This window comes from Calonectris borealis, chromosome 2, assembly GCF_964195595.1.
Source record: "Calonectris borealis chromosome 2, bCalBor7.hap1.2, whole genome shotgun sequence".
NCBI classification, from domain to species: Eukaryota; Metazoa; Chordata; class Aves; order Procellariiformes; family Procellariidae; genus Calonectris; species Calonectris borealis.
Window position 1 is genome coordinate 168,315,564 of NC_134313.1, and position 27,373 is coordinate 168,342,936.

Sequence of the window (27,373 nt, forward strand, 5' to 3'; positions counted from 1 at the left end):
GAAAGCATCAACATTAAGGCTGAAGAAAGCTGGGGAAGTGAAGTGCAAAGCGTCCTCCCAGTCCCCACCACGCAAAGCTCTCCACGTCTCAAGCCAGAGACCAGTTCGTGGGACAATGGCTACATCAAACGGCTCCCTCCTAGGAAAAGGGATTTATTTATTGCTGCCCGCAAACATGTCATCCAAAAAGGCTGCACAGCTTGGGAAGGAAATCTTTTTTCCCCCCCAACTTGTAGGTCTAAGAGCATCTAAAAATCTCCCTGCACCTAAACTCAAGTGGAACAACGAGTACGTGTGAATTACGAGATTGCTGCCAGGATGGCAGAGAGGAGGAGAGGCTCACAGTGCTCTTCCCCCAGAAAAAAGGGCAGCGGAGAGATGATATCCTGCAACCGCCCCCTTCTCTCGGCTGATTAAACACACCCATCTGCTGACAGGGGCTGCGGTTAGAGCAGCCGAGCCGAGCCGAGGTGCTGCTCTGCCACAGCGACACAACAAAACACCGCAGAGGCTGAGGGTGGCAGGCACAGACGATCGGAAACGCCTGGAGGAGCCGTAGCCAGATCTGCAAAAGGAAGCAGGAACCGGAGGGAGCAAGAGGATGCCAACACGTGTGATACCAGGAGCCAGGAAAGATGGGAGCCCTTCTGTCCGCAGGTGGAAGCGGGGGTCACGTCAATCTACGTAGTGGCATTAGCGGGGCACAACGCGTACCTCCACAAATACCGCAGTGAGATCCTAAGCCACCTGCCGGGGCCGCGGCTGCCCAGACAGCTCCTCTACAGCCTCGCAGAACGGCTCTGCCCTGCGGCAGCGGATGCCGTGCGATCGCTTCCGAAGCATCCGCCTGAGGTACCAACCTGGGAGAGCCCACGCCGAGCGTGTGGCGAACAGAAACACAAGCGTGAGCGGGTTTCTTTTTCTTTCCTTTTAATAGAAACATCCTAGAGTAACTTGGGAGGAGGATCAGCCTAAAGGGAATGTCTCTCGGAATAAAATGGTGTGACGTGCTTCAGGAATGAAGTGCAAAGTTAAAACGTCCAAGCCGGCTCAGCTCAGGAATTCCTGGATTCTTGGGTCTTCTTGATTTCCTGCAAGGAGATCACGAAAACAACTGAGCATCTGCCTCTCTTCGGGAACAACTCGTAGTTTCACAGCTCTGGAGACCACGAGCGATCATCTCCTCAGACCAGGTCCACAGCATCACAGGACCAAGCCCAGAGTTTATGCACGAGCCTTTAGGGACAAGGCAAGGTTTGACTTCAGAAACAGCACGCCCCTTCCATACTGTCCAGGGATGTATGTTTATTTTGCCCCTAACCTGGTATCGCACTGGATCCGTTTCCCACTCTTAGGGCACTGATCTGTCATCACTCATACGCGATCTGTGCTCAACTATGTCACTCGGCAGCTCAAAATAGATCAAGGGTGGGCATGAGGTCACATTTCTGCGGCTGGCTGTAGGCAGACCCTCGCCTGCTCAGCCTAGAGGTCATGCCCGGGAAACGAGGCAGAAAAGCCCTGAACAACTCACCTCCAGGAGCATCTCCTTCAATTCGGAATAGGCTTTTTCTAAATCGTCGTTAATAATGACCAAGTCAAACAAGCCAGGCTCTTTACCTAGGGAAGGAGACGAGGACAGAGGAGTTAGAGGAGGACATGTTCCTTCCCTGTGTCATCTCTCGTGCACGACCTGAGTTCCTGTGGCATTTTCATATTATCATTCCGGCCACCGATAATGCGCTTCTCTGCCAACCGCCCACAAAGAACCGCAGTGGGAAACGATGCAACACGGTGCTTAGATCAAACTCCGCTCATGTCCAAGCCCTGCCAGCACTCCTTGGAGAACACGTCAGATGTTCACGGGAAAGACAACTCGTAAATCACCAACGCATCCCCTCTCCCTGCACACATCACTCGAAGGCCCCTGGACTTACTAAGTTCCAAATCTACGCGGGCTGCAGTCAAACGCTTCAGTAAACTTTCTTCTGTCTCAGTCTTTCGGTCACGTAGTCTTTTTTCCTAAATCCAGTGACAAACGTATTAAAGAAATGCGTGTTCCAAATGATCCACGCAGAAACCACCACCCACCCCACAAGCCAATGCTGTCTGCCATTTGCTACTGCGGGCACGTGAGATAAACTCTGCAAAGGGTGAGGGGCCTCATTCACAGCCCAGAGCAAACCAGTGGCCAAGCTGGGTTTGGGCTCAAGATCTCCTACCCAGCGCTCAGGTTCCCAGTCTCTTTCCCCTCCCCCTGTATATTTTTTTTTTTTTGCAGGTACTGCTGGGAGGTGAAATCTCGCTGCTGGGCTCTGGTATCTGGTGCTGTTGGCTCCCTCCTCCACAAACTCCATGAGAAACACAGACTGCCTGATCTACGGAGAGCAAGAGGGGAGAGCCAAGGGTCACGGGCTGCTCTGCCACGTGCTCCTTGCGTGGCTTCAGCAAGTTGCATGTGCGTGTCTGCATCCCTCCCTGAACCACAACAGCAATTTCACTTCATCCAGAGGCAGACTGATATTATATAGGGTCCCGTAAGACCAGAGGGGTATAGGATTTCCAGTGCTGCAGAGAACCAGCCTCCCTCAGTTTAACTTTAATATCTGGAAGCAAGTCTCAGCACAAAAATCTCCGTCTCTCCCCAGCATAAGCACAAGTAATGCCTTCAAAGGCTGGCCATGCTGCAACAGAGTCTATAACCCACGGCAGGCAAACACGCCCAGGTGTGGAAACCGTACAGGAGAGACTCAAAAAACGGGGCACAGGAAGATTTATCCCTGGGAGCCAGAGGTTGGGGAGTTAGACTGGGCAGAGGTAACAGTGTGCTCAGAAACATCCTCCCACCCTATTCTACGGCCCTTAAAAAGGTACAGATGAATCAACAAGGAGGGAACCCCCATCGCTTCAGAGCAAGACGCTGATTACCTCTAACTGCCTAACGGCAAAGGAAGGCGGTCGCTCACCAAGATGTCTATGGACGGAGGCTGCACGGAGATGTAGATGGGGTTCAGGTCTGTCCTCTTGATGTTCTTCACGCCCTGGATGTCGATGTCGAGGACGCAGATCTGGTTCTGGGCCTGAACAGCCTGCACTGCACCTTTACTGGGGACAGAGCAAAGAAGGAAGGGGTCAGAGCATCCAAGCCCTAGCAGCGGGGCTTTGGTGTGTCCCCCTCCAGCAGCAGGTCTTCACGTCACAGGGCCCAAATTGTGGCAGGAGAGAAGAGAGCGCCTGCTCTGCTCTTGCTAAACAGTTTCTCTTTCCCCAAGCGTCCTCTGGGTCCCTGGGGTGGAGGAGGGACCTGCTGCCTCCTGCTAGAGAGGCTGGCAAAGCCACGATGGAAGGTGTGGAAATGGATAATGTGCGACTACCCCTTAAGCAGTGTGGATCAGGTATGGTCCGTAAAGCTCCTGCCTTCAACAAACACAGGAGCAACCTTCACCAAAGAGCAAAAACACCGAGAACTTTCCTTTTCCAGAGATCCACCAATGTCTGTACCCATGTGCTCTCCTGAAGAATGCTTGATGGAGATGGATGCTCCTGCCTGGGTCGCAAGATGCACAATTAAGAAAATATTTTTTAAGTGGTGGTTCTTCCATGTTGTTAAAGACGGTATCTCTTCCCCAACAGAGGGGAATTGCCTCGAGTTGTTCCTGAACACCTACAATTCTCCCTTGAAAAGCAGCAACGCCAACCCTCTCCTGATGCACGGGAGGTACCTGGACTAGTTACTGGGCAGCAGCCCTCGTGGGAGGTTTTTCAGTCAGTATTTGCACAGTGCCGGGCACAGGTTCTCCTTCAAGCCAGGGCTCCGTGGCATGATGGACAGTGCGGAGAGAAGCCCTGCCAGGAGCTCAGAGGTGGCACTGCAGGTTTTGAGGTTGTGAAGACAGGAGGTCATGGAATGGAAGCAGAGATTAAGAGAAAACGCTGCCCTACAGCCAGCCTCCAACTTGCTTGATTCCCTGCCCCTACCCAGGGCACCTCTTTGGACCTCACCCCGTCTCCCTGCACCATCAGGGTTTGCTCCCTGATGCAGGAAAACAGACTCCCTTAAACAAATGCTTCTGTGTTGTCCTACGCCCCAGGAAAAGGAAGTCACAGCTCCAGCGAAACAGGATTCGGGACCCCCAGCCCTTCTCCCACAGCTCTCACCAGCCACGCTCCTGGCTGTGCCAGCTGGAGAAGACAGGGTCTTCGCTGGCACGAAGGCAAAGCACCCACGGGTGTCAGGCAGCAGCTGCTCGTGACCACAGCACTGCTGTTGGGAGGGCGTGCAGAGGAAGATGCGACAGCACAGACGGAGAGTCCTGAACCCACGGGTACCGCAGCTTCACGACAGCTCCCCTGCAAACGCAGCCGGAAAGGACAGAGGCAGCGCGAGCAGAAGGTGCCTCTCGGAGGAACGCAGAGCAGAGCCGAGACGGGGAAAGCTGTAAAGACCTCTAGGAGCCTGCAAGCCCAGAAAAGTCCCAGCGACCACCGATGAGCAAAGGAGCAGCCTGACACAGCGATGCCACGAGCTCCTCACGCCGGACGGTGAGGAAGAGCAGGCAGACAGGCAGCCTTGGGGTCCCGCAGCTGGTCTGGTCAGTGCAGCAGGGTCTGCTGCCCGCGGAGACACTGCCGCGGTGGGGTCACGCAGGAGGATGGAGGTGGCTGGTGACTTTCCTCCTGACCCGGGAGTCCCACAAGACAGGTCACAAACCCCAACAGGAAGGATAAAGCTGAAGCGAAGCTGCGAGACCAGCACTGTGCTCTATACAAATACAGAGGTTTGCTACCTTACCCGGGTGGGCAGCAGCAAGAGCCCCTATCCGAGCACCGCAAATCCACAAAAGCTCCCCAAAATGGCTTGGTTTGCCTTGTGAAAGGCGCAGGCTTCATCCGGTATCACCAGGTATCAACTAACTCCTGCTACAACCGATCTACAAAGAGCCAGCAGCTCTCAGAGCCCCGAGAAAGAGATCCCATGCCTGCACTCTGATTTCAGCCTCTAATTTAAGGTGGCTTCAAAGAAATTCTGGCTTCTGTGGGCAGAACTCAGTGCTATCCCACAGGCAGGGCCCTTTCAGGGCTCTTTAAATTAAGCCATTAATTTTTAGTTATTCATTATTGTTAGCTGATGAGATTTAGGGAGCAGAAAGGATTGGCGAAAACTTCAACTACTCCGATAAGCATGAGGGACTCTCTCCATTTTATCAGATATCTGGTTAGAAACATCCTTAGGCACTTGTAGAAGAAACATAGGCTTGGAGAGTTTCTGTATTTATCTTGTTTGCAAACTGGTCTTTATTGCTGAGATGGTTTGGGTTAATTTCAGCCTCCCACCTTGCATGCCCATCACCACAGGCAGAGCACAGGCAGCGTGAACATGCAGAGGGGACCAAAGATGAAAGTGAGGGCCAGGGAGAAAAGCACCTCAGAAACAAACCCAAGCACGTCATTTAATGTGGTTGAAGTATCAAATTCCTGCAGATTTCAAGGAAATTGGCTGAGGAGAGAAGTCTTCTCAGCACCCACCCTGAGGAAAAGGCACCAAAATCAACTCCACCTACGTATCAGGCATCAGAAAGCAGCCATCTCCTCCGTGCTGCGGCCGGCTGGATTAAGCAGGACACACGTGAAGGAAGGAAGCCTGTCCTACGCAGGATGAAGCCAGGGATTAAGGAGCTTGAACTCAGTTTCTCCTTGGTGCTGGGTATTTGGAAGATGAGCTGTCAGATTTTGCTTCTCTTGCCAAACCAGTGACACTGGAAGTATCAAGGCCAGGGGAGGGGATTGTGCTTCTCCATCAGCCTCAGAGGGAGCACGGCCAGACCCCTGCGAGGCTGCCCTTAGCTGCGGTGACAGCAGCGACGCCTGTACATGTCACATTAAAACAGCTACGTTACTGAAACGCAAGATCACCAACCGTTCCTTCAGAACCGTACACCTACAGCACGTTCAGTCTGGGGGCCTTGTGTCGGCACCTCCCGTAAGGAAACCATCCTCAGAAACTAACTTCGCCATCTCCAAAAAATCCTCAAAAAAGCACATTCAGCTCTTTAAGAAATGTAAGTCTTCCTGAAAAGCGTTTCAGGCAAATTTCTTTAATGCAACTAGTTAAATATCTCAGGAAATATTTAACTTTCCTCCTTAGCGGGTCCTTTACTACAGCACCACAATTTTCTCACAATAATTATATAAGATATCTGACTTCTAATTAACATTGCAGCTTAATGTTTTATTGATCATCAGCTCCAACGCCCAGGGCAATGCTATTTTAAAATCCACCTAACTCTTTAACCCCAGTCAAGGGTGCCATGCAATTTATCTATTTGTAAACAGCCACTTTACCAAAGCAGCACGCGTACTTGTTTCACAACAGCCAATGCAGGTATCATCGCTTCTGCTCCCGAATTCATCGTAGTCAGACCATTAGGGAACACAGGGATAATGAGAGTAAGTCTCCATTCTGCCCACTGCTCTCCGCAAGCACTTATAAAATATTAAGGACCATAAATAGTCTGTGAAAATCACCCCTGTGCAAGAGAAGTGTTAAGCACATGAACTACCTCAGCAGCCCTCAAACACTGGAGGCTATAGAGAATCTCATAAAGCAACGATGATTTAATTATGATGAGCTAACTCTCTGCAAGAGTTAATTTTGCCGTCTTAATAAAGTTGACAAGGACCCCGCTATCAAAATGAAAGGCTTTGCTTATATTTGGGGGAAAACAGTGTCACTAAGTTAAAATATTTTCTTCCTTCACCATCATTTCGGCTCCCGGCACCAACCGGTTCAGCAGCGACAGCGTCTGAACTGCATACCTCGTCCCGTACATATTTCCGGAGAACTCTGCGTGCTCGATGAATTCACCAGCATCAATTTCTTTCTGCATTTCCTCTCTGGTCACAAAGTGGTAATCTGGATAGGGAAAATCGGAAAAATAGCCAGAAATTAACAGCTTTGAAGGTAAAGTTCATGGTCAAAATGACACCCATAGGTGCTTAGGGGAGAAGCACCTTAAAATCTGCTTTGGACAATGTTGGCAGACTGCAGATATCTGCTTCGTAATTACTGTATACGGCATCCCCCCTCCTCACCAATCGCCCAGACACCTGCTCAAAATGTTTTGGAGCTTTCTGTGCGGCCAGACGTGCTGCTGTACCCCCTTTTTCATACCCTTTCCCCTTTCTGGTGCAGTGGGAAACTCCCTCCCCCCCGCTTCCCCCAGGTGTGGAACACATTACAGCAGGACTGCCAAGGCCCTCAATTTGAAAGCACTTATGATTAAAGACTAGAATGGGACAAGAAAGAGAGGGAGATAAAAGGGAAGATCAAAACCAAACGAACTAAAAAGGAATGTTTGTCGTATCTTTTGTTAAAATTCCTCCCTTTCACTTCAGAGTGAAAACTGCCGTCGGAAATCAAGTGCAAACCTCATTTGATTCTTTCTGAAATATGCAAACAAACCAGAAAACAGAAAAGCAGCTGGCCAGCTGCACACAAGCTATTAATATAGATAAAGGCATCTCATTAAGCAGTTGCATTTTCCAAAGCAGGGCGCATTTGAGGTGCCTCACCAGAGCTACCCGGCACTTCAGAAAACCAAGCAACTTAATGACCTAGTATAGACCAGGGCGCTTAAACTGAGAGCCCCGCTTTGAAAACCTCGGCCAGCAAGTCACAGAGACGGTGTCTAGAAGAGAAAACTGGCAGCAAGTCCTCTGCCTCTGTTAACATTTCACCGCTTAATTAAATTTTGGTTTTGTTCTGCCAAGTCCATCCCTCTTCGTTATCTCCTCTCCAATGCATGGCACATGCTGCAGAACAGCAGTAAAGAGCTACGGTCTTATTGCCGCTGAGATCAAGAACAAAATTGCGTGTGCATGTGTATATACGTACACACACACGCTCAAATATATCATTACTGAATGTCTGCTCTTCCTGCCTAGGGAAATGCACCCTATAAACATAAATGTAGGACTAACTTATCTGCTAGTGGGGATTCATGCATGCACTTCACATAAAAACTTAAAATTTTTCAGAGGAATTATTTGCCGAGTCCGACGAGACAGGCCCAACTGCAACACACTCACCTTTGCCATTTACTTCTCCGGGTCTCGGCTGCCTTGTGGTATCTGGAAGCAAAAAACAGCCTTGTAAATTCTGTAGATCACCCGAGGAAGTAATAGTATCAAAGAAATAAAAGCATGTACGCAGCAGATTAACCCAATCACGTAGTAAGCTGATCCTCTATTTAAAATGATCAAAGCTTCTGGAATCAGCTAGTGTAAGACACAACGACATGCAGGATTGGCCTCTAATCGAAGAATCCTAGATAATCTGAAAACAATCAATTAAGATTGTTAGGGGCTGAGCGGTCAGTGTGGGACTTACCAGGCTTGGCTTAGTTTTCAGCTCTGCTACAGCCTTCCTGTGTAATCCTAGACACGTTATTCGGACCTCTGCCTCAGTTCAGGGGAATTAGCGGTGCCCTACTTCGCAGTTATCTTCATTTTAAAGGATCATGCAGCACCTACACAGGTGCTTAAAATAGCCAGATTTAATGAATAAGGGCAAACTCCTGCACGAGGTAGGTGAATAAATCAGACAGCCTTTGAACCCTGTTGGAAGTCATTCAAACCAGTATTATTTTAAGCACATGCTCTGCAAACCAAAAAGGAGCTGATGGTCATCATGGAGGGCAACGCCGATTATTTTATTTAGGACCTGCAGGAGTTAACCTAATGCAATAAGGCTCTGGTCACCTCTAAGTTTTATAAAACACCAGTTGCCAAGGTCTAAGTGGCCTATGGAGATTCAGGAAAAAAAAAACCCTATCAAGAGGCAACCTTGGGGAAAACAATAAGATTTTAACAGCCCAGGGGCTGCACACCAGAGTCTCAGATTTAACATTAAAGAGTTCTGTGAAGCCCATCTCATTACCGGGTCAGTCAGTGAAACAGTTCGCCCCATCACCTGCGACTGAGATGAGAGATTCACTTGAATCAAGAGCATAGGATGAAACACACAAAAGGAATGATAATTTTAAGGTTTTTTTTCATCTCCAGTAACATTAAGTTTTTAAACATCCAGTATTTGCCCTTTCATGGTGGAACGAAGCCGGATCTCACAGATCTCAAAGCAAGGATTTCTCCTGCAGTATCCAAAGCGTTAGGACAATAAAAAACATTTTGGGAACGTACTTAAAAACACCTTGCAGAGCTCCAGGGAAAAAATCAGATGAATGAGCTGTGGACACAGCCCAGACTCTGTGGGCAATCTTTAAAGTGTCACTGAAGAAAAAGGAAACAAAATTAGTATTGCAACAGGCAAGCTGCCTGAAGAAAATTCCTTGCACTTACTCTGTTGCGGACGCAGGAGGATTTCAGCACTGCCTGCAGCCTGCGGGAAGGCGTGAGTGGATCGAGCCGGTGCTGGCCAGGGGTTATTTTCACATTACAGGGAACGACCCCAGGTAGAAAAAAAGGACCCTAGGCCAGCACTTAGTGACCGACGTAGAAAAAGTCAACAAACCAGCAGAGCAATGGCAGGAGGAGGAACGTGCGCAGGTGATGGGGCGAACTGTTTCACTGACTGACCCGGTAATGAGATGGGCTTCACGGAACTCTTTAATGTTAAATCTGAGACTTTGGTGTGCAGCCCCGGGGCTGTTAAAATCCTCAGCAGCTCCCGCAGGTGGATGGAAAGAATTGGCTTTTGAAACAGAGATGTGTGGGGGATTTTGTTACTTTCAGAGAAAAGAATCGCTCAGAAAAATCTCATCACCTCTCTGAGCTGTGTTTGGAGGTGTGGGGAGTCACCAGAGCTGGAAAGGATGCTATTCCAGACAAATCTTAGACTTGACACTCAATCCCAGTCGTAAAAGGCATCCTGACTTACTTAAACATCCTAAAGAGCCCACAGACAGACTAGGGCACCGGCAAACCACGGAAGCCCGTTATTTGGGGCACGAATACAGCTACAGAAGCAGGCTCTGGGCTAGCAGCCCTGAACTCCTCCACTGCCCTTCCCCAGAGACGTACGGATACTCACGGGAGACGCTGAAGCCGAAGATGTTCTCGTAATCTTTAAGCAATTTCTTTAACAAAGTGCTCTTCCCTGCACCCGATGGGCCACTCAGAACCACTGGTCTCGGTCCCTGCATGGCTAGAGAGACAGAAAAATACGTGTCTGGTTAGAAACACCCATGAAAAAACACAGCTATGGATTCCCAGGGGTGCTCGGCCCCACAAAACAGCATCTATCCTTTACCCTCAGATACAAGTTTCTGCAGGCAAATCTGAAATTATGAGAAATCACAAGCCTAGAGCCAATAGGAAGTAACTGAGAGTGCAGGAAATATCAGAAAATTCAAAGAACTATTACATTGGTAAACTGGCTGCAGACAGCGGGAGCTGCCACCTCTGTACTGCTGCAAAAGATCCGGGCTGAGAGCCCTGAGGACTTGGCTATCGTTTTGGAAAGCAGACAACGGAGGCCACCAGCAACGCAGCAGGACAGCTTCACCTTGCTTTGCTGCTGGCCCCAATTCTTACCCGGGGAACAAATACCTCGGACAAATAAAGGACGTGTATCACTGCAGCGTGAACACTTGTTCTCAAGGGACATAACCCGAAGGAGGAGGAAACTGGGCTCCAGTTGCCACTAAACTGGGATAATTTAAGCCAGCTCTGTCTTAGCTTTGTTCTCACCAGGGTTGGGTCCCTCTGGGACCGAAATCCTAGGGAAAACTTTCTCTAATAGGTGAAAAATGCTGTCTGTGCCTGCTGGCATCTGGAAACATCATGGAACACTGGGCAACGCCAGCTTAATACTTGTCCTTACTGACAGAGGTACAGTCACAGCCGCTTCCCTCTCACGGGAGAGGCCTCAAGGAGCATTTGCAGGAGACGCTGGCAAGAAAAAAGGGCAGAAATCCACCAGCGTTACACATACGCAGCTCCGAGCGAGGGATGGGATGCCCAGGAGATCGCCACACCTCTTATGTTGCCCATTTACACCCTAACAAGTACAAACTACAAGCCGGTGATGGGCAGTTAAATGTTCCCCATCAGTCCTGGGATAAATATCCACACGCAAAGCCTTTACCATAAGCAGACAACGTCCTGAAGCCTAGACCCAGAAGCCCAGCGCGTCCTCCACCACTAAACCCCAAAGCCGTGCAACAGCGGTCTGAACACGGGTGTGATCTGAGACACGAGCGTGCTTTGGGGTTTATTTCCATATTTCCTGGAGCACTAACTCCAGCTCAAGGTGTTTCGTGGCAAGAGAGAAAGGTTCGGTTCCCAGTACAGGAAAAAAAAAAAAAGACGGCCTGGGGCCACACAGATCTTTCTGCAGTTGTTTCTTCATCAGAATGAAAAAACTGGGTGTTTTCATGTGCCTGCCTCTCTGGGGAGGAAGAAAGGTTAATTATCAACATGTGAATAAAGAAGAAAATCCTGTACGACAGTGCAGGGGGTACCGCTGGGGACCCTCATCCATCAACAGCAGTTCAGCAGCTTCTAAACCAAAGGTGATGATGACAGCGGGACAAATCAAACAAGCCTATTTTTCCTATTTGAAAACAATTACTTTCTGCAAGCAGTAAAGCCCCTGGAAATGCTTTTTTTTTTAACCTCATCGGCTGGGTGTGGCCTCCAGGAGCAATCAGCCGACAGACAGTATAATGCCTTTCCATTTTAAATTAGATCATAGCAATGTCACCCTGACCTTAGAAACCACTTTTTAAACAGCCTTAAGCCAAATGCCGTCTCTTACAAAATCAGCCGCGGATCGTGCAGCAGGCTAATCCAGCCGTGCCACCTCCCTGACCCCAGCCCGCGTGAGCCGGATACCTCCTCGTCCCTAAAGCCCTCCCGCACGGCTCTGCGGTCGCGCAGACACCTATCAGGCAGCACGACAGCTAGCAAGTTCTACGAGTTTTCCCTCCGTTCCCTGAGGACATTTGTCTGACCAGAGTTTATCCAAGCCCGTAGGGAAGGACGGGGTATTAATACACAAAGTCTAAGTAGATGCCAGCAGCAGCTAACGTGGGTGTAAAACCAACCACGTTCAATCACCATCCAAAAGGAAACTGTCTTTTTCTTAAGTGTTCTCCAGGTCCGCAGCCCCGGAGACCCACCAGGATCAGCCATTCTCCGGGGACCTCAGAGGACAGGACCCGTCGCACGTGCACGGCCACGTCGCTGGATTAGGCTCCATCATCCAAAAAAACACGAGGCTGAACAAACTCTAGGAAGTCCCTTTGGGGACCTGTCCTACCGTTCCTTTAGCCCTGGAGCTTTGATAATTTTCAAATATCACAGGTTTTGCCTAAATGTTCAATACTGAGAGGAAAGCGCGCCCTCCGGCACCTCCTCACCAGTGAAACGCTATTCGGTGTTTGCAGCAAGGAAGCAGAGGGGCTGTTGCCGAGCTGTCCAAAGCATCTCCCTCTCTTCTGCCCCCGCCAGCTCCTCTCGCCCACATCAATAAAACGGGTGAGCCCTCACCATTGCTTGCGAAACACTCCAGAAGAGAAAGAGAAGCTACACAAGGAGCTCTCCAGTCATCCCAGCGCACTTTGCCACACGGCTGCTCCCAAACGATGCTCCCTCATCACACGCCGGCTTCCTCGGCCACCACTGGAAGTCCCCACGTAACATTCGGATGCCAGCACGGACTCTGTCCATGCGTTTCGCAGCTTCCCCTCCTCCGTGATCCGGCTGTGCCAACAAGAACCGCTCCGGACGCACAGGTCCCGGTCCCTGCAGATCCCAGCCTGGACGCTCACATCCCAGCTAAAGGGAAAAGAGCTTTCCTCTCTTCCCCCCTCAAAATTTCATCCGCCCTTTAGCAGGCACCGATAGGAAAAGGGGAATTTAGAGCTGCCCAAATCACTTACAATCATTTCATTCAACCCCAGACAAACTGGGAAGGGGTAAGAGGAATGGGCAGAGCGCTGGCTGGCAGCAGGCTCCAACGCATCCTTACCTTCTCCTTTTACTCCCTTTCCGCCAAGATATAAAGTCCAGCTCCTCGCAGCAGCGACAGGCTCGCAATACGAGCGAGCCGGCAGAAAGCTGGGCTATTTGTGAGCTGTCTAAAGCCTTAATTACCAAGCCGCAATTTTAAGATGGCCAATGAAAACCGCTCGCTGGTCTTTAATCTCCTCTCGTGGTTTCTTCTCCGCTCCCTCCTCTCCCGGCTGCCGAAGCTGCAGTCAAACCCTGCCAACGGGTGCTGGCACGCGCCGTCTCTGCACGTCACCAACGTAAACGCACACGGGGAAGAGCTGCGATCTGTGGGTCAGAGGGAGGTGTGGTACCTCCCGGCTGAGACCACCGGCTCGTTCAGGCCTCAGGAGGTCTCCAGCCCACCCTCCTTCTCAAACGGAGGGTGTCTTTAGCCGGTGGTCAAGCGGTGATGCCCACAGACACCAAGAACGGATGGGCTCTTCGACACCATCGACGCACATAAAACCCAGGCTATAAAAGCTGCTACACACCCAACAGTTGTGCGGTTGAGGCAACTCTTCTAGCAAATCGCTCAGTCTTGGTTTTAGCCAGGATTTCACCTTCCGCAGACAACGCTCTGCTTCTTTAGGACTGAAGCCTGCACGGCTGTTGCCTCCAGCCACTGCTTCGCCTCAGGTCAATGATTAGGCTACTTATCCACCAGGAAAGCAACAGGGAAACTCCTTCTCCACGCAGATCCGAACCCGAGCCTCCAAACAGCACGTCCCAGCACCCCCACGGTGGGACCCTGCAGGGTCTGTGCTGCCCTGTCTGTCTGCTGGTGCCGGCGGTGCTTTTCTGCCTGAAAAAGCATTGGTGGGGCGCCAGGGGAAGATGGAGACGCTCTCCTTTACCTTATTCCCTTTTTTCCCCCCAAAATACTCAGAATTAAAGTGAGAAAACACACACAGGTTGCAATCGCGGGTCTCACTTCTTTGGGAAATGGGCTAAAAATAAACCAAGAGACTTGCAGGTGCTTCCTATTGCCTCCCTCCAAATCCCTTCTCTTTTGCTGGGAGATCTGCAGAGGAAAACAAGACGTAATTTAGAGGGGAAAAAAAAGGTATTTCCACTGCCAGATGAAGGGGCTGGGCCCTCGTGGGCGGCAGACGACAAACACGCGGCTGGCAAACTGGGAATCTGTGCCAGCCCAGAGCAAAAACAGCTCCCACGGAGCATTTTCGGAAGGCGCCCACCACCCGGCACGGTGCGGGATTTTGGGGGCAGCTGCTCGGGGACGGAGAGGCGCAGGACGAAGACGTCCTGGGAGGGTGAACAGAAGAGACGATCTCTGCTTCGAGACGTGGGAGCGGGCGCCCTCTCCTCCACCGTCAGATTTGGTTAAACACATGCCCTGACCCCGAGAAACCGCTCATAACGACGAGCCGGTCTGCACATCGATGTTACTGCCCTCACCGGGCTTCTCTGCTTCCCCGGCCCCATCAAACACGGCTCCCCTCCCTCCGGCAGCCTGAAGCCCTCAAAAACCACAAGTAAAGCACCAAAAAAGCCTGAGAAACCAGATCTGGCAGATATGGGGCTTTTTAAATCTCGTTTGGCATCTGCGCATCACATTTTCAAGCTCTTTGCAGCTGTAACATTACAGGTACATATTTATTTTGAGCAGAAGCTTAATTTTTCCCCCCTTTGCTCAGATTTGGGCATTTTCAGAGCAGCCGATCTGCAAATATCTAGCACAGAGGGTCTCTCACCTCCACTGGGTTACTCCTAAAATGGTTTTGGATCCAGCCTAACCACCACACATCACCAAAACCACAGCGGGCTGGAGTCGATCAGCAGGAGAGCAGCACGGCTATTTAATAAAGATCCTCGTATCTGGGGAGGTGCCACCCCTGGGGCCGAGGACAAACGGCCACGTAGACCCCGCTGGGCTGCAAAAAGGTGGTCACCGAAGGAGGACACAAGAGGTTATCACTAGGGCGAGGAACGTTTCTCTGTCTGCTCCCACCTGCTAAACTTGCCCTGGATTTTAACTGGGAGGTGGCAACGCAACCAGTAAAGCAAAGGACAGACATCACAAGAGTTAAACGAAATTAATGCTGATTAGCAGAGAGGCTTTACAGAGAAGGTAAAGCCCCCTTAACAAAGTAGAAAAGAAGATTAAAGGACAGTTTCCCTGGAGCCCCAAGAAAGGTCTCCTGGATTAGGATTATGATCCCAATCCCTATTTTTAGCAGGTTGGTTATAAAGCCGCCACTCCCACCTTTCTAAGTTTTGGAACGCTTTCTGAAAACCCGGCCCAGTTACAGTAACACAATAAAGTTTAACATTATCTGAGAGCAGGCAAACGCTCGGCGTCTCGATGTCGGCGAGGAGGACGTCCACTCGGCCGGTCAGATGGCACCGGCGGCTCCAACGGCCGCAGCCCTGGACCCGCGCTCGTTCAGTCGGGGAACGGGTGGGTGAAAGCTCCAGGGCTTCCTTTGGAGTTTCCCAGCATGAAGAGATCGTGGCGGACAGCTGGGCTCAGAGGACCTGCCCCGACAGCCAGGGAGTTATTTGCAGTACTGGAACAGGAGCAGAGCATCCCCACCGCGGTACCCAGAGCTGGTGGGACCACTCAGCCACCTTCTTCCTGGAAACAATTATCTACAAAGTGCTAATGAGTCCCTCCTCCGCTGGCTGCACTGACCGGCATTGCTCACTTGCAATGATGCAGCAGGAGGAACAAGAACCGCTTGCTCAAGGTCACTGCAGAAACCACCTAGGACCAGGCCACAGATGAGGCCGCTCCAAGACCTCGTCCTACCACAAAACTGGACCAGTTTAACCAACCAACTGGTTTGAGCCACTTTACCCAGCTGGGTAAATGCCTACCGAGGTGAAGCTCAGACAGGTGTGGTTTTGCCACCCGTTTCCCCTCACGTACGCTGTGTTTCACCACACAGAGCTTTATTTTTGGATACCTGAGGGGTGCTTACCCCAAAACCCCTGTCGTACCTCACCGTCTCGCATGGCGCCCACCCAAACCCAACCGATTCAGGGTGCAAAACCCCCCTTTGGCTTCTCGAACCGGGCAGGGGGCGGACGGGGACATCTCAGAGCCACTCCCCAGCAGCACAGTCATGGAGAGCCGGTGTGGCTGCAGGGACGGGGACAGCCCGGCAGGGTTCAAGCCCTCTCCCACCCCCCGCACCCACGGCCGTCCTGCGTGGACAGAGCAGCACCACATGAGGGGTGATGGGGGAGCTCAGCATCCCTGAGGGACAGCCCTCCCTCAGCCAGGAGGCGGGAGCAGCACCCCGGGGCCGGCTGGGCCCCCCCCTCAGCCGAGGGGCCCGGCCGGGACCCTTCTCCCCTCAGCCGAGGGCACCGGCCGGGACCCTTCTCCCCTCAGCCGAGGGCACCGGCCGGGACCCCCCCTCCCCTCAGCCGAGGGCACCGGCCGGGACCCCCCCTCCCCTCAGCCGAGGGCACCGGCCGGGACCCCCCCTCCCCTCAGCCGAGGGCACCGGCCGGGACCCCCCCTCCCCTCAGCCGAGGGCACCGGCCGGGACCCCCCCTCCCCTCAGCCGAGGGCACCGGCCGGGACCCCCCCTCCCCTCAGCCGAGGGCACCGGCCGGGACCCCCCCTCCCCTCAGCCGAGGGCACCGGCCGGGACTCCCCTCCCCTCAGCCGAGGGGCCCGGCCGGGACCCCCTCTCAGCCGAGGACCCCGGCTTCCCCCCAGCCGGGACGGGCCCCCCCGGGCGGGCGGGAGCTCGGCACCCCCATGGCGGCCCCCCCGCCCCGCTCACCCGCCGCCCGGGCGATGGCTCCGCGCAGCCGCCGCCAGCTCATGGGGGGGGATGGGGAGGGGGGTCCGGTCCCGGCAGCCCCCGCGCCCCCGCCGCCGCCACGCGCCCTGACGTCAGGCGTGGGGAGGGGCGGGGGGAAGAGGAGCGCCGCGCGGCGGAGGGTGCGGTCACGTGAGAGGAGGGCGGCGGGGCAGACCACCGGGGCGGGCCGGGCGGGGGGGGAGCGGTCAGGGAGGGGGGCGCTAGGACCGAGCAGTATCGGGAGGGGGGAACGGCGGTCCTGGGGGGCGCCTGGGGCTGAACCATGATGGCGGATGGGGGGGGGTCAGCTCCGGGCCGGGCCATGATGATGGGGGGGGCGCGTTGGGCCGAACCACTGCGCGGTGGGGAGAGCCGCCGTGGGGGGGGGAGGGGGCACCCTGGGCTGAACCATTGTGGTGCGGCGGGGGGCGCTGTCTTGGGCCGAACCACGATGGGAGGGGGCATCGTGGGGCTGAACCACGGCGGGGCGGGGGGAAGCCGTGATTGGGCTGAACCATGGCGGGGGTGGGGGGAGTCATGGTAGGGCTGAACCATGGCGGGGCGGGGGGGGCCATGATTGGGCTGAACCATGGCGGGGCGGGGGGAGCCGTGATTGGGCTGAACCATGGCGGGGCGGGGGGAGTCATGGTAGGGCTGAACCATGGCGAGGCGGGGGGGGCCATGATTGGGCTGAACCATGGCGGGGCGGGGGGGAGCCGTGATTGGGCTGAACCATGGCGGGGCGGGGGGAGCCGTGATTGGGCTGAACCATGGCGGGGCGGGGGGAGCCGTGATTGGGCTGAACCATGGCGGGGGTGGGGGGAGTCATGGTAGGGCTGAACCATGGCGGGGCGGGGGGAGCCATGATTGGGCTGAACCATGGCGGGGGTGGGGGGAGCCATGATTGGGCCGAACCATGGCGGCGGCGGGGGGAGCTACGGTGGGGCCGAACCGTGGCATGGGGAGCCACGGTGGGGCTGCTACATGACGGGGGGAGGGGACCTGGGGGCCGCACTGTGGCGGGGGCACGCAGCTGCCACCCCCCGTCCGCCCCAGGAGAGCTCCGTCTCCCCCAGGGTGTCCCCAGGAGCCTGCCTCGTCTCCCGCTCCAGGGGGCCTACGTGGAGGATCCGGCCTCGCTCACCGGGACCGGGATGGCGGCCGCGAGCCGGGCGCTGAGGTGAGCATGGCGGTAACCCCCGGGGAGAGCGGCTGGGCTTGGTGAGGTGATGGAGGCTGGCGTCCTCCATCGTTTAACCCGCCGCGCTGCCCTCTCGCAGCCCTGACTGACTCGCGGTTCCCCTCTGCCTTCCCGCCAGCGCCCTGCGCCTCGACGCCGTCCCCAGGCTGCTGCCGCCCATCGTCGCCTCCAGCCGCAGCAACTCCAACCGCGCCTCCGTCTCCCACCTCCACAGGCAGCTCTACGGCCGCCTCTACCCCGTCCTCCTGGTCAAGACCGACGGCTCCACCGTCCGCCTTCGCTACAGGGAGCCGAAGCGCATCCTCATGGTAAGGTGGGAGGCCGGGGCGGGGGGCAGGCGGGGGGCGAGGCGAGGTGCCGGGGGGGCTTCACGCCGTCCCCCCCCGCAGCTGCCCCTGGACAGCAGCACGCTGCCCGAGGCGGAGCGCAAGGCCCGGCTGCGGCGGCAGTTCCCCAGCAAACCGAAGGCCGGGACGGAGGAGACCTTTGAGAGCATCGACCTGGGCACCTACAAGCGGTTCTGGAAGAAGTGAGGCTCCGAAATAAAATGTAAATAAAATGAAATAAAATAAAAAGCCGGGAAACGAGGCGTCGCGGTGCAGTTTTGTGGGGGGTTTGCCTCGGTTCGTGGCTGGGGTGGAGCTCCCCCTGTCCCGTCCCCCCCCCTCTCGGCGGCGCGGTGGTATCGTCCGCTTCACAAACACGAACGCCCCCCCCCCCCCCCCCCGGCCGCTGAGCACGGTGGTAGCGGCCGGGGCGGGGCGGGAGCGCGCGCGGGCCCCGCGGCCCGGAGCGGCGCGCGAGGTGCGTGCGGGGGGGAGGGGGCAGCTGGGGCGGGGGGGGGGGGGGCGTGTGTGGCCCCGCGCTCCGCAGCCGTCTTCCCTTCCCCCCCGCGGGGTGCCGGGTGTGCACCCCCGGCGTGCGGTGACCCCCCGGGCCGTGGACACCCCCCCGCAAGGCCGCGCAATCCCCCCCGGGCCATGCATCCCCCCCCGGGCTGTGCACCCCCCCTGGGCCGTGTAACCCCCCCCCCCCCCAAGACCGTGCAACCCCCCCCCAAGGCCGTGCGAACCCCCCCAAGACCGTGCAACCCCCCCGTGCCGTGCAACCCCCCCCAAGGCCGTGCGAACCCCCCCATGGCCGTGCAATCCCCCTCGGGCCATGCATCCCCGCCCCAAGGCTGTGGACCCCCCCCCACGACCGTGCAACCCCCCCCCCGGGCTGTGCAAACCCTCCCCCGGGCCGTGTAACCCCCCCCCAAGCCGTGCCCCCCCCCGCCTCTGGCTTGTGTGCCCCCCCTTGCAGGCCCTGCACCAGCGGGGGGCTTTGGTTACCCCACCAGCTCCGGGGGGGCCACATTTGCTTCCCCCCACCTCCAAGAGACCCCCCCCCCCCCCGGGTTTCACGGAGGGGTTGGCAGGGGCAAACCCGGGTCTGATCCCCCCTCACAGGTCACCAAACCCCCCCCCCCCCAAACTCCCCACAACCGGGGGGGTCGGGCGCCATGTTCGGCTCATCCCGAGGGGGGGTCCGGGGGGGCCAGGACCAGTTCAACTGGGAGGACGTCAAGACGGACAAACAGCGTGAAAACTACCTGGGTAAGGGCTGCTCTTGGCCAAAAAAACCCCCCCATCCCCATCCTCCCTGTCCCCCCGACATGGTTTTGGGGTGCAGATGGAGGTTTTGGGGTGTGAGGACTATTTTTTTTTGGGGGGGGGGGGTGGGGGTCTGGCTCCCCACAGGGAACTCCCTGATGGCACCGGTGGGTCGGTGGCAGAAGGGGAAGGACCTGACCTGGTACGCCAAGGGCAAGAAGGAGACCACCACCCCCCTGTCCCGCGAGGAGGAGCTGGCCGCCGTCCGCCTGGCCGAGCAGGAGGCCATGATGGCGGCCCTGTGAGTCCACAACCCCCCCCCCCCCCAAAATAAAACGGGGTGCAAGGCACCCACCCCCCCCTCCATCACCTGCTTTTGCCTTTGTAGGGGCTACAAGAACGTGAAGAGGCAGCCCACCGCGCTCAGCAAGGAGGTGAGGGCTCCGCGCGTCCCCCCCTGTGTCCCCCCCTCTATTTTTTGTTTTTTTGGGGTCACAGAGGATGCTCCCCCCCCCCCCAGGACTTGGCCGAGGTCTGCAAGCGGGACGGCGCCGAGCGGGACGAGAAGGACGTGGATCGGGTGGTGGGCTTGGGCAGCTCCAGGTATGGTGTTGGGGGGGGGGGTGTCCCACAGCAAAACGCCTCGTTTCAGGGCTATGACATCATTTTTTTAATGCTTTTTTTTGATTTTTTTTTTGTTTGTTTCTTTTTCAATTCACGCGGCGACATCCCCAGTGGCAGCGCCGGCCGGGTGATGCTCTCCAAGGAGGACAAGGAGGCGGCTAAGATGGGGCTCTCCGTCTTCACGGTACGGGTCACGGCTTCCTCGTGAGGTTTTAAAAAAAAAAAAAAAAAAGATGGAAAAAGGCAAAAAAAGCCTTGCGCCGCGCTGGGGATATTTTATTTAACAGCAAAGCTGGTGGTCGTAGCGCAGAGACCTGCGAGAGCTCCCCGTGTCCTGTTTGCACAGCGTCGATTTGTGGGTTTTTAATTTGGAAGCAGGGTATTTTTCAGTTTTTGTCCAAATTTAATGTAATTTTTATTTCATTTTGATTTTTTTTTTCCAAACGAAATTTAATTTTTAATGGGAAAAAAGTCCCTTTTTCTTGTAATTCAAAGCTACGAGCTCACAGATTCGCTTCCTATTTTCCCCTCCCTCTTTCAAACCCCAGCACCAGAAAGTCTCCAGCAGCCCCGAGACGTCTGGCTCCAAGAAGAAGCAGGAAAAGGAGGAGAAGGTGGAGGAGAAACGGTGAGGATGGGGACCACCGCTTTGGTGGGAAACCACCAAAACCGGCCTTTTTTCAAGGACGATATTTTGCAAAACGCTTCTTTGGCTTCATTTGGCATCGGGCTTGTTCTGCATCTGCCCGAAACACCTCCAAAACCTCTGCTTTGCCCCAAAAAACGTTTTGGTTTTTTTTTTTTGCTGGTGGCTTCTTGGCCAAGGAGGGACGCGGTGGGATCCATGAGGAATGGGGATGAGTTTTCGGAGGAACCGGAGGGAGCGGGATCTTGGCTGTTTTGATTTTTCTTTTCCTCGCAGACCGGAGGGCGGCAAGAAATCCAAAAAAGAGAAAAAGAAGAAGAAAAAGAAGAAACACAAGAAAGAAAAGAAAAAGGACAAGCATCACAGGAAGGATGCGGCTCCGTCATCCTCCGATTCTTCTCCGGATCGGGATGAGAGGTAACTGGGTTGGGATGAAGGCTGAGCCCCGGTTGTGGGGAGGGGGACCGGGACCGGGGGTCCCCCCCGGTCCCGGTCCCCCTCCCCACAACCGGGGCTCGCAGGGCATCATCGCTGGAAAACGGGATGAGGGATTTAGGAGAGCCACAAGGTTGTGGCGTCAGGGTCGGCATCTCCTGGCTTTCCAAAAATCCCTTTTTCATCCCCAAAACCGGCTTCTTGGTGTCCGCAACGTCCCTGATCTCACTTTCCCCTCCCATCTCCGTAGGCACCACCGAAGGAAAAGCCAGCAGCGTCCCGAGACGTCGCGACACGGCGGCCGGCGTCGGCACGACACCGATTCCTCTGCCAGCAGCTGGGATTCCGGTAGGAGCCCCTCGCGTCGTCCTGCCCGACGCCGGAGCCGGAGCAGGGACGGTCGCGATCGACACCCGTCCCCGCGACGCAAGGGGAGGAAGAGGAGCAGGAGCAGGTCTCCCCCATCCCGTGGGATCAAGCAACGTCACGACACCGATTCGGATGACTGAGATGGAGCCTGGGGTTTTATTTTTTTTTCCATAGGCTATATATTTTTTAAAGTTATTAAAAAAAAAGCCGTCGCTCTGCGGTTATGTTTTGCCGTGCCAGCTGCCCCTTCCCTGCCCGCAGCTCCTGCCTTCAAGCCGGGGCAGCACCGGCAGCTCCCCCCGGCCCTGGATCCCAACCGGGGAGGGGGCAGCAGCACCCGGGCACCCTTCTCCTCGCTCCCCGGATCCGTCCATCCGGGCGTGATTTAGGACGGAGGATGCTGTGGGGCGGGTGCCGGCTGGGAACGCTGCTGGACGCCTCCTGTTTGCGTGAAGAGACTTTGGACGCGGTTATTCTTAATTATGGTTTTTAATATCTTCTTTCAGCGCCCCCGAGCAGCGGCCAGCGAAGCGGCTGGAGGGGGGGTTTTTTCCTTAAACCCTCCCTTCCGTTCATCAGCTGCAAAATAAAACCCGGGGGGGGTTCGCGCGCTGCCGGGAGGGTTTTGCATCTTGGACCCGATGGCTTTGTGGTAGCCGGGCTGTGGGGCTCTCCATGGGGTGATGGGTGCTCTTCATGTCGCAGGGGTGCTCTCCATGGAGCGATGGGTGCTCTCCATGGGGCGACGGGGTGATGGGTGCTCTCCATGGAGCGATGGGTGCTCTTCATGTTGCAGGGGTGCTCTCCATGGAGCGATGGGTGCTCTCCACGGGGCGATGGATGCTCTTCATGTTGCAGGGGTGCTCTCCATGGAGCGATGGGTGCTCTCCACGGGGCGATGGATGCTCTTCATGTCGCAGGGGTGCTCTCCATGGGGCAATGGGTGCTCTCCACGGGGTGATGGATGCTCTTCATGTCGCAGGGGTGCTCTCCATGGAACAATGGGTGCTCTCCATGGGGTGATGGGTGCTCTCCATGTCACAAGGGTGCTCTCCATGGGGTGATGGGTGCTCTTCATGTCGCAAGGGTGCTCTCTGTGGGGCGATGGGTGCTCTCCGCAGGGTTATGGATGCTCTTCATGTGGCAGGGGTGCTCTCCATGGGGCGATGGATGCTCTTTGTGTTGCAGGGTGCTCTCTGTGGGGCGATGGGTGCTCTTCATGGAGCAATGGGTGCTCTCCACAGGGTTATGGATGCTCTTCATGTCGCAGGGGTGCTCTCCATGGAGTGATGGGTACTCTTCATGTCACAAGGGTGCTCTTCATGGAGCAACGGGTGCTCTGCACGGGGCCATGGGTGCTCTTCATGTCGCAAGGGTGCTCTCCATGGGGTGATGGGTGCTCTTCATGTCGCAAGGGTGCTCTTCATGGGGCAGTGGGTGCTCTCCACAGGGCCATGGGTGCTCTTCACGTCGCAAGGGTGCTCTCCGTGGGGCGATGGGTGCTCCCCATGGGCTGATGGATGCTCTTCATGGGCTGATGGATGCTCTTTATGTCACAGGGGTGCTCTCTGTGGGGCAATGGGTGCTCTCCACGGGGTGATGGATGCTCTCCAGGGGGCAATGGGTTGCTTTCCATGGGGCAATGGGTGCTCTTCATGTCGCAAGGATACTCCCCATGGGTGATGGGTGCTCTTCATGGGTGATGGGTGCTCTTCATGTCACAATGGTGCTCCCCATGGGTGATGGATGCTCTCTGCAGGGTGATGGGTGCTCTCTGCAGGGTGATGGGTGCTCTCCACGGGGTGATGGATGCTCTTCATGTCGCAACAGTGCTGTCCGTGGGGTGATGGGTGCTCTCCATGGGTGATGGGTGTTCTCTGTGGGGCAATGGGTGCTCTCTGCGGGGTGATGGATGCTCTTCATGTCGCAAGGCTGCTCTCCACGGGGCGATGGGTGCTCCCCATGGGGTGGTGGGTCACATGGGCAGCATAGCTCACCACAGGGATGTCCACACCATGGGGTCCCCGGGCAGTGTCCCCCTGTGTCCGTGTCCCCTGTGTGGGGATGGAACAGCCCATCCCCTGAGGACGAGTGCTTTCCTGGTCCAAGTTTGGGGGGGGTTGTGTCTCAAGCAGCTGCGGGCGGGGGCGATGGACGTTCCTTTTGGTTGAGAAACAGCCTGTTTGGATTAAAAAAAAAAAAGGAAACTGCCCTAATTAAGGGCTGCAAGGAGAACCCCTGGAGTAATTCCTCGGCTGATGGGGAGAAGATGGATGGGGCTGGGGTGTCTCCCGTAGCGGTTTGCCGTGGTCATGTCCACCGCAGTGGGGCAGGGAGCAGCGAGCTCCGTTCCCATCCAGGATTTTAAAACCTCGAAAACATAAATATGAGTATTTATGTGCTTGGCGCATCAAGAAGCAGGGGGGGAGCGGATTTTTATATCAATAAATAGAAATATTGATCCAAATGGAGAGGGATTATCCCCAGCGGCTCCGGAGCATCGCCGGCTGCCGGAGTGGCCGTGCCAAGCACAAGGGCCTCGTTTGTGTAATTAATGATGCAATTTCTCCTGCTTAAGACAGGGCAGTTTTGTGTGTCTTGGCGGACAAAAGCTCCGGGCTGGCGACCGGCCTGGGTTTGCACTTTGGCAGCGTTGGGGGCGGGGGGGGGGGGATCTTCTGTCACCTCTGCGGCCGTGCCATCGCCCTGCCCGCAGCCGGGCGGGAGGGACGGGGGTGCCCGGTGTCGAACAAGGGCAGCATTCATCACGGGGGGGGTGGAAATGCAGCGGGATTGGGGCGATGAGCTGAAATAAAGCCCTTCTGTCCCGTTCCCCTCCCCGGCTGCGAGCACGTGCTTAACCCCAGCGACGCGGGCAGGGGGAGAGCGGTCGCAAGCTTGGGTGATCCCCACCCCAAAATGCTTTATTTTTTTGGGGGGGTTGTGAACCTCTTGGCAGGGGCTGTTGCTCTCGCTCCGAGGAGCCCAGGGACCCACCTGGTTGCACAAGTGGGGTACCCCGAGCCGCCGCACTCCCTGGCCGGGGGTGCTGACCCTGCCGGTGCTCACCAGCCCGAGCCTGCAGAAGTGGGGGTCACCCTCCTGGGGATTTTTGGGGTCCGAGCTGCCACTGGTGCCTGCTGGGAGCATCCCAGTGCAGGGCTGTGCTTAACGGGAACTCGGTGCTGCAGGCTGAAAAGGGAATTAGAGGAGAGCTGACACCACGGTGAGCAGAGTTAAAAAAAAAAAACAACCCAAAGCCCACGCAAATCCCAGCGTCCCGCTTCCCCCCGCCCTCATCTCCCGAGCGGGTGGGATGGGGAGAGGCAGCGCTGGGCTTCCCAGGGACGATTCGCGCCCGCAGCGCTAAGCACCCGTCCCAGCCGGCGCCCGAGGGCGCTGATCTGCCCAGCCCGATGCCGGAGGGGCTGCGGCGCGGCTCTCCCGGGGCAGTTCGGCCTGGCCTGGAGGGCTCCTTCTCCCCGGCTTTCTCCTGCCTTCCGGGGAGGTTCCAGAATCACAGAATCGTTAAGGTTGGAAAAGACCTCCAAGATCATCGAGTCCAACCGTCAACCCAACACCACCATGCCCACTACACCATGTCCCTAAGCGCCTCATCTACACGTCTTTTAAATACCTCCAGGGATGGTGACTCCACCACTTCCCCGGGCAGCCTGTTCCAAGGCCTGACCACTCTTTCAGTAAAGAAATTTCTCCTAATGTCCAATCTAAACCTCCCTTGGTGCAACTTGAGGCCATTTCCTCTCGTCCTATCGCTGTTACTTGGGAGAAGAGACCAACCCCCACCTCGCTACAACCTCCTTTCAGGTAGTTGTAGAGCGCGATGAGGTCTCCCCTCAGCCTCCCCTTCTCCAGGCTAAACAACCCCAGTTCCCTCAGCCGCTCCCCATCAGACTTGTGCTCCAGGCCCTTCACCAGCTTCGTTGCCCTCCTCTGGACACGCTCCAGCACCTCCATGTCCTTCTTGTAGTGAGGGGCCCAAAACTGAACACAGGATTCGAGGTGCGGCCTCACCAGTGCCGAGTGCAGGGGCACGATCACCTCCCTGCTCCTGCTGGCCACACCAGTTCTGATACAGGCCAGGATGCCGTTGGCCTTCTTGGCCACCTGGGCACACTGCCGGCTCACGTCCAGCGCTTGCGGGGAGCTCGTACCCCTTTTCCAGCGGCTGCTGCAGTTCGTGCCGTGAGCTGATGCCTCCCCCCGACCCCACAGCCAGGTTTTCCGCAGCTCAGCCTCTCCTGCTTTCACCCCTCGAAACCTCCGCCAAGGCTTCCCCCCTCGCCTCCTGCTTTTCACAAGCCCCGTTGAACCGTTGACGGGACTGCAGGACCTCGCCGAGGAAACGGGATGAGGGGAGACGGGGAGGCTGCGGGTCTGTCCCCCCAAAGCTCGTGAACGAGCCGGGGGGAGCACACGGAGGGTCCGAGATAAGCCCCCGCCGTGGCTCGTGTCCCTCCCGCAGTCCCCACTTTCGATCCCGCAGGGAGGAATCGGGCAGCGGCTTGGACCGAATTGCCTGTTTTGTGCTGAGATCTGAGCAAAACAGTTTGAGAAAAAACGGACAAGATAAAAACGAGGGTGAGCGGGGGCGGAGGAGCCCGGCCCCACCCCCACCCCAGGGCTGCACACCCCATCCATCTCCCCGCCCAGCTGCCGCACCAGATCCCGGGCGGGCTGGGGAGGAACCGCACCAGGGTTCGGCCCTGCCGAAGGGAACCGGCCTTTCCCCCTCGCCCTTTCCCCGGCCGCGAGCTGCCTGCTGCCCGGCTGGACAAAACCCCCTGGGGCCCAGGGCAGACCAGAGCCGAGCCTGTGCTGCCCGGAGCAGAGGGCTCCCACAGCTCGCCCGTCTCGGATAACGTCAGCACATTCCCCGTTCTCTTCCCCCTTCCAGCCCCGGTAGCAAAAATTCTGCCTGGAGAGGAGCGGGATTCTGCGGCGTGGCCGGGGCAGCCTGTGCCGACGTGCCTGGGGCGAAAACCACCGCTGCAGGGAGCCGCTCCGCGGCCGAGGGGGTCGGGTGCTGTCACAGCGGGTCACCCACCTCTGCAGGGACGGGGGACGAGAGAGGAGCGGGGGGCTCTGCTTATTTCGGCAGAAGAGCTGGCCCTTCGGCTTCGATGCCCTCCCAGAACAGGAATAAATAGATGCCCTGCCCTATCCCGATTCAGAGCTTGAAATGCGAGGCGAGATGAACGGCTTCAAAATACCCCGACTTACCGGAGTTCCGTAATCCCTCGTCACTGTTTGCCTAACGCTATTTACCCTTCACCCCGAGACAAGCGCGAGGAAGGGACACGGGGCTGGGAAAACCCGAACAAACCCGACTCCCACCTGCCGCTCCCCCCGCGGAGGAGAGGGCAGAGGCAGGACCTCCCCTGCGCCCGAGGGGACAGTCCCAGCACAAACCCCTGCGCGCGCAGGCTGCCGCGCCGCTCCAAGGATTCAGAGAGGAAACGAAACCTGGGGAGCGAGGGGGAAGTGCAATCTGTTGAAGACAGACCGGACTTTGTATTTTTTCCCCCCAAAACTAACTCACGGATCCTATTATTAAGTGGGATCAGCAGGAAGAACAATCTCTTGCGGGAAGAGATGGTACTCGAGAAGGTCAACAGATGCCCTTGAGGCGGCGAAGGGACTCCGGCCAACAGGACCAAAGAACCGCTGCCCACCTCTTCACCTGCAG

At 56.2% G+C, this 27,373-nt stretch overlaps 4 protein-coding genes across 14 annotated transcripts in view; 2 read left to right on the top strand and 2 right to left on the bottom strand.

Moving 5' to 3' along the window:
* Window positions 1-913: 913 nt before the first annotated feature.
* Window positions 914-27,373, bottom strand: part of GUK1 (guanylate kinase 1) — a 40,937-nt gene continuing 14,477 nt past the window's right edge. Inside the window, exons 1-8 of one of the 5 annotated variants that reach the window (XM_075144353.1) lie at window positions 16,773-16,862; window positions 10,049-10,162; window positions 8,089-8,130; window positions 6,817-6,913; window positions 2,967-3,105; window positions 1,938-2,022; window positions 1,535-1,620; window positions 914-1,091 (exon numbers count right to left, since the gene is read on the bottom strand). In XM_075144353.1, the coding sequence (XP_075000454.1) occupies window positions 1,056-1,091; window positions 1,535-1,620; window positions 1,938-2,022; window positions 2,967-3,105; window positions 6,817-6,913; window positions 8,089-8,130; window positions 10,049-10,162; window positions 16,773-16,815 (642 nt within the window). In that variant the 5' untranslated portion in view covers window positions 16,816-16,862 and the 3' untranslated portion in view covers window positions 914-1,055. Of the gene's footprint in view, window positions 1,092-1,534; window positions 1,621-1,937; window positions 2,023-2,966; window positions 3,106-6,816; window positions 6,914-8,088; window positions 8,131-10,048; window positions 10,163-12,510; window positions 12,780-13,505; window positions 14,487-14,726; window positions 15,495-16,772; window positions 16,863-27,373 lie in introns of those variants that run through there. The other 4 variants (XM_075144358.1, XM_075144356.1, XM_075144357.1 and 1 more) reach the window with 4 other exon arrangements.
* Window positions 16,787-18,583, top strand: MRPL55 (mitochondrial ribosomal protein L55). 6 transcript variants are annotated; one of them, XM_075144348.1, is made up of 4 exons: window positions 16,787-16,933; window positions 17,906-17,973; window positions 18,113-18,302; window positions 18,384-18,583. In XM_075144348.1, the coding sequence occupies exons 1-4, from the start codon at window positions 16,787-16,789 to the stop codon at window positions 18,525-18,527; spliced, it is 549 nt and encodes a 182-aa protein (XP_075000449.1). In that variant the 3' UTR covers window positions 18,528-18,583. The 6 variants fall into 6 exon arrangements, with proteins under 6 accessions (XP_075000449.1, XP_075000452.1, XP_075000453.1 ...); XM_075144351.1 differs by having other exon boundaries at window positions 16,900-16,943; XM_075144352.1 differs by having other exon boundaries at window positions 16,901-16,943; window positions 17,870-17,973.
* C2H1orf35 (chromosome 2 C1orf35 homolog) lies at window positions 18,430-21,887 on the top strand. Of its 2 annotated transcripts, none has more exons than XM_075144346.1 (9): window positions 18,430-18,543; window positions 19,446-19,592; window positions 19,737-19,890; window positions 19,978-20,023; window positions 20,110-20,192; window positions 20,325-20,397; window positions 20,762-20,841; window positions 21,136-21,276; window positions 21,545-21,887. In XM_075144346.1, exons 2-9 carry the CDS (start codon window positions 19,499-19,501, stop codon window positions 21,801-21,803), a joined length of 930 nt encoding a protein of 309 aa, XP_075000447.1. In that variant the 5' UTR covers window positions 18,430-18,543; window positions 19,446-19,498; the 3' UTR covers window positions 21,804-21,887. The 2 variants fall into 2 exon arrangements, with proteins under 2 accessions (XP_075000447.1, XP_075000446.1); XM_075144345.1 differs by lacking the exon at window positions 18,430-18,543 and adding an exon at window positions 18,744-18,798.
* Window positions 23,849-26,325, bottom strand: LOC142078416 (uncharacterized). The gene is made up of 3 exons (XM_075140880.1): window positions 26,317-26,325; window positions 25,471-26,220; window positions 23,849-24,855 (listed from the first exon to the last, which is right to left on the bottom strand). The coding sequence occupies exons 1-3, from the start codon at window positions 26,323-26,325 to the stop codon at window positions 24,832-24,834; spliced, it is 783 nt and encodes a 260-aa protein (XP_074996981.1). The 3' UTR covers window positions 23,849-24,831.

Excerpts from the sequence above, each read along its gene's own strand:
- MRPL55 (XM_075144347.1), top strand. The coding sequence starts at position 17,600 with ATGGCGGGGGTGGGGGGAGTCATGGTAGGGCTGAACCATGGCGGGGCG. Across the intron at positions 17,974-18,112 it reads GCCGCGAGCCGGGCGCTGAG|CGCCCTGCGCCTCGACGCCG; the intron begins GTGAGCATGGCG and ends CCTTCCCGCCAG. Across the intron at positions 18,303-18,383 it reads AGCCGAAGCGCATCCTCATG|CTGCCCCTGGACAGCAGCAC; the intron begins GTAAGGTGGGAG and ends CCCCCCCCGCAG.
- C2H1orf35 (XM_075144346.1), top strand. The coding sequence starts at position 19,499 with ATGTTCGGCTCATCCCGAGGGGGGGTCCGGGGGGGCCAGGACCAGTTC. Across the intron at positions 19,593-19,736 it reads ACAGCGTGAAAACTACCTGG|GGAACTCCCTGATGGCACCG; the intron begins GTAAGGGCTGCT and ends GGCTCCCCACAG. Across the intron at positions 20,193-20,324 it reads GTGGGCTTGGGCAGCTCCAG|TGGCAGCGCCGGCCGGGTGA; the intron begins GTATGGTGTTGG and ends CGACATCCCCAG.
- LOC142078416 (XM_075140880.1), bottom strand. Across the intron at positions 24,856-25,470 it reads TGAAAGGAGGTTGTAGCGAG|CCTGCAGCACCGAGTTCCCG; the intron begins GTGGGGGTTGGT and ends TTCCCTTTTCAG.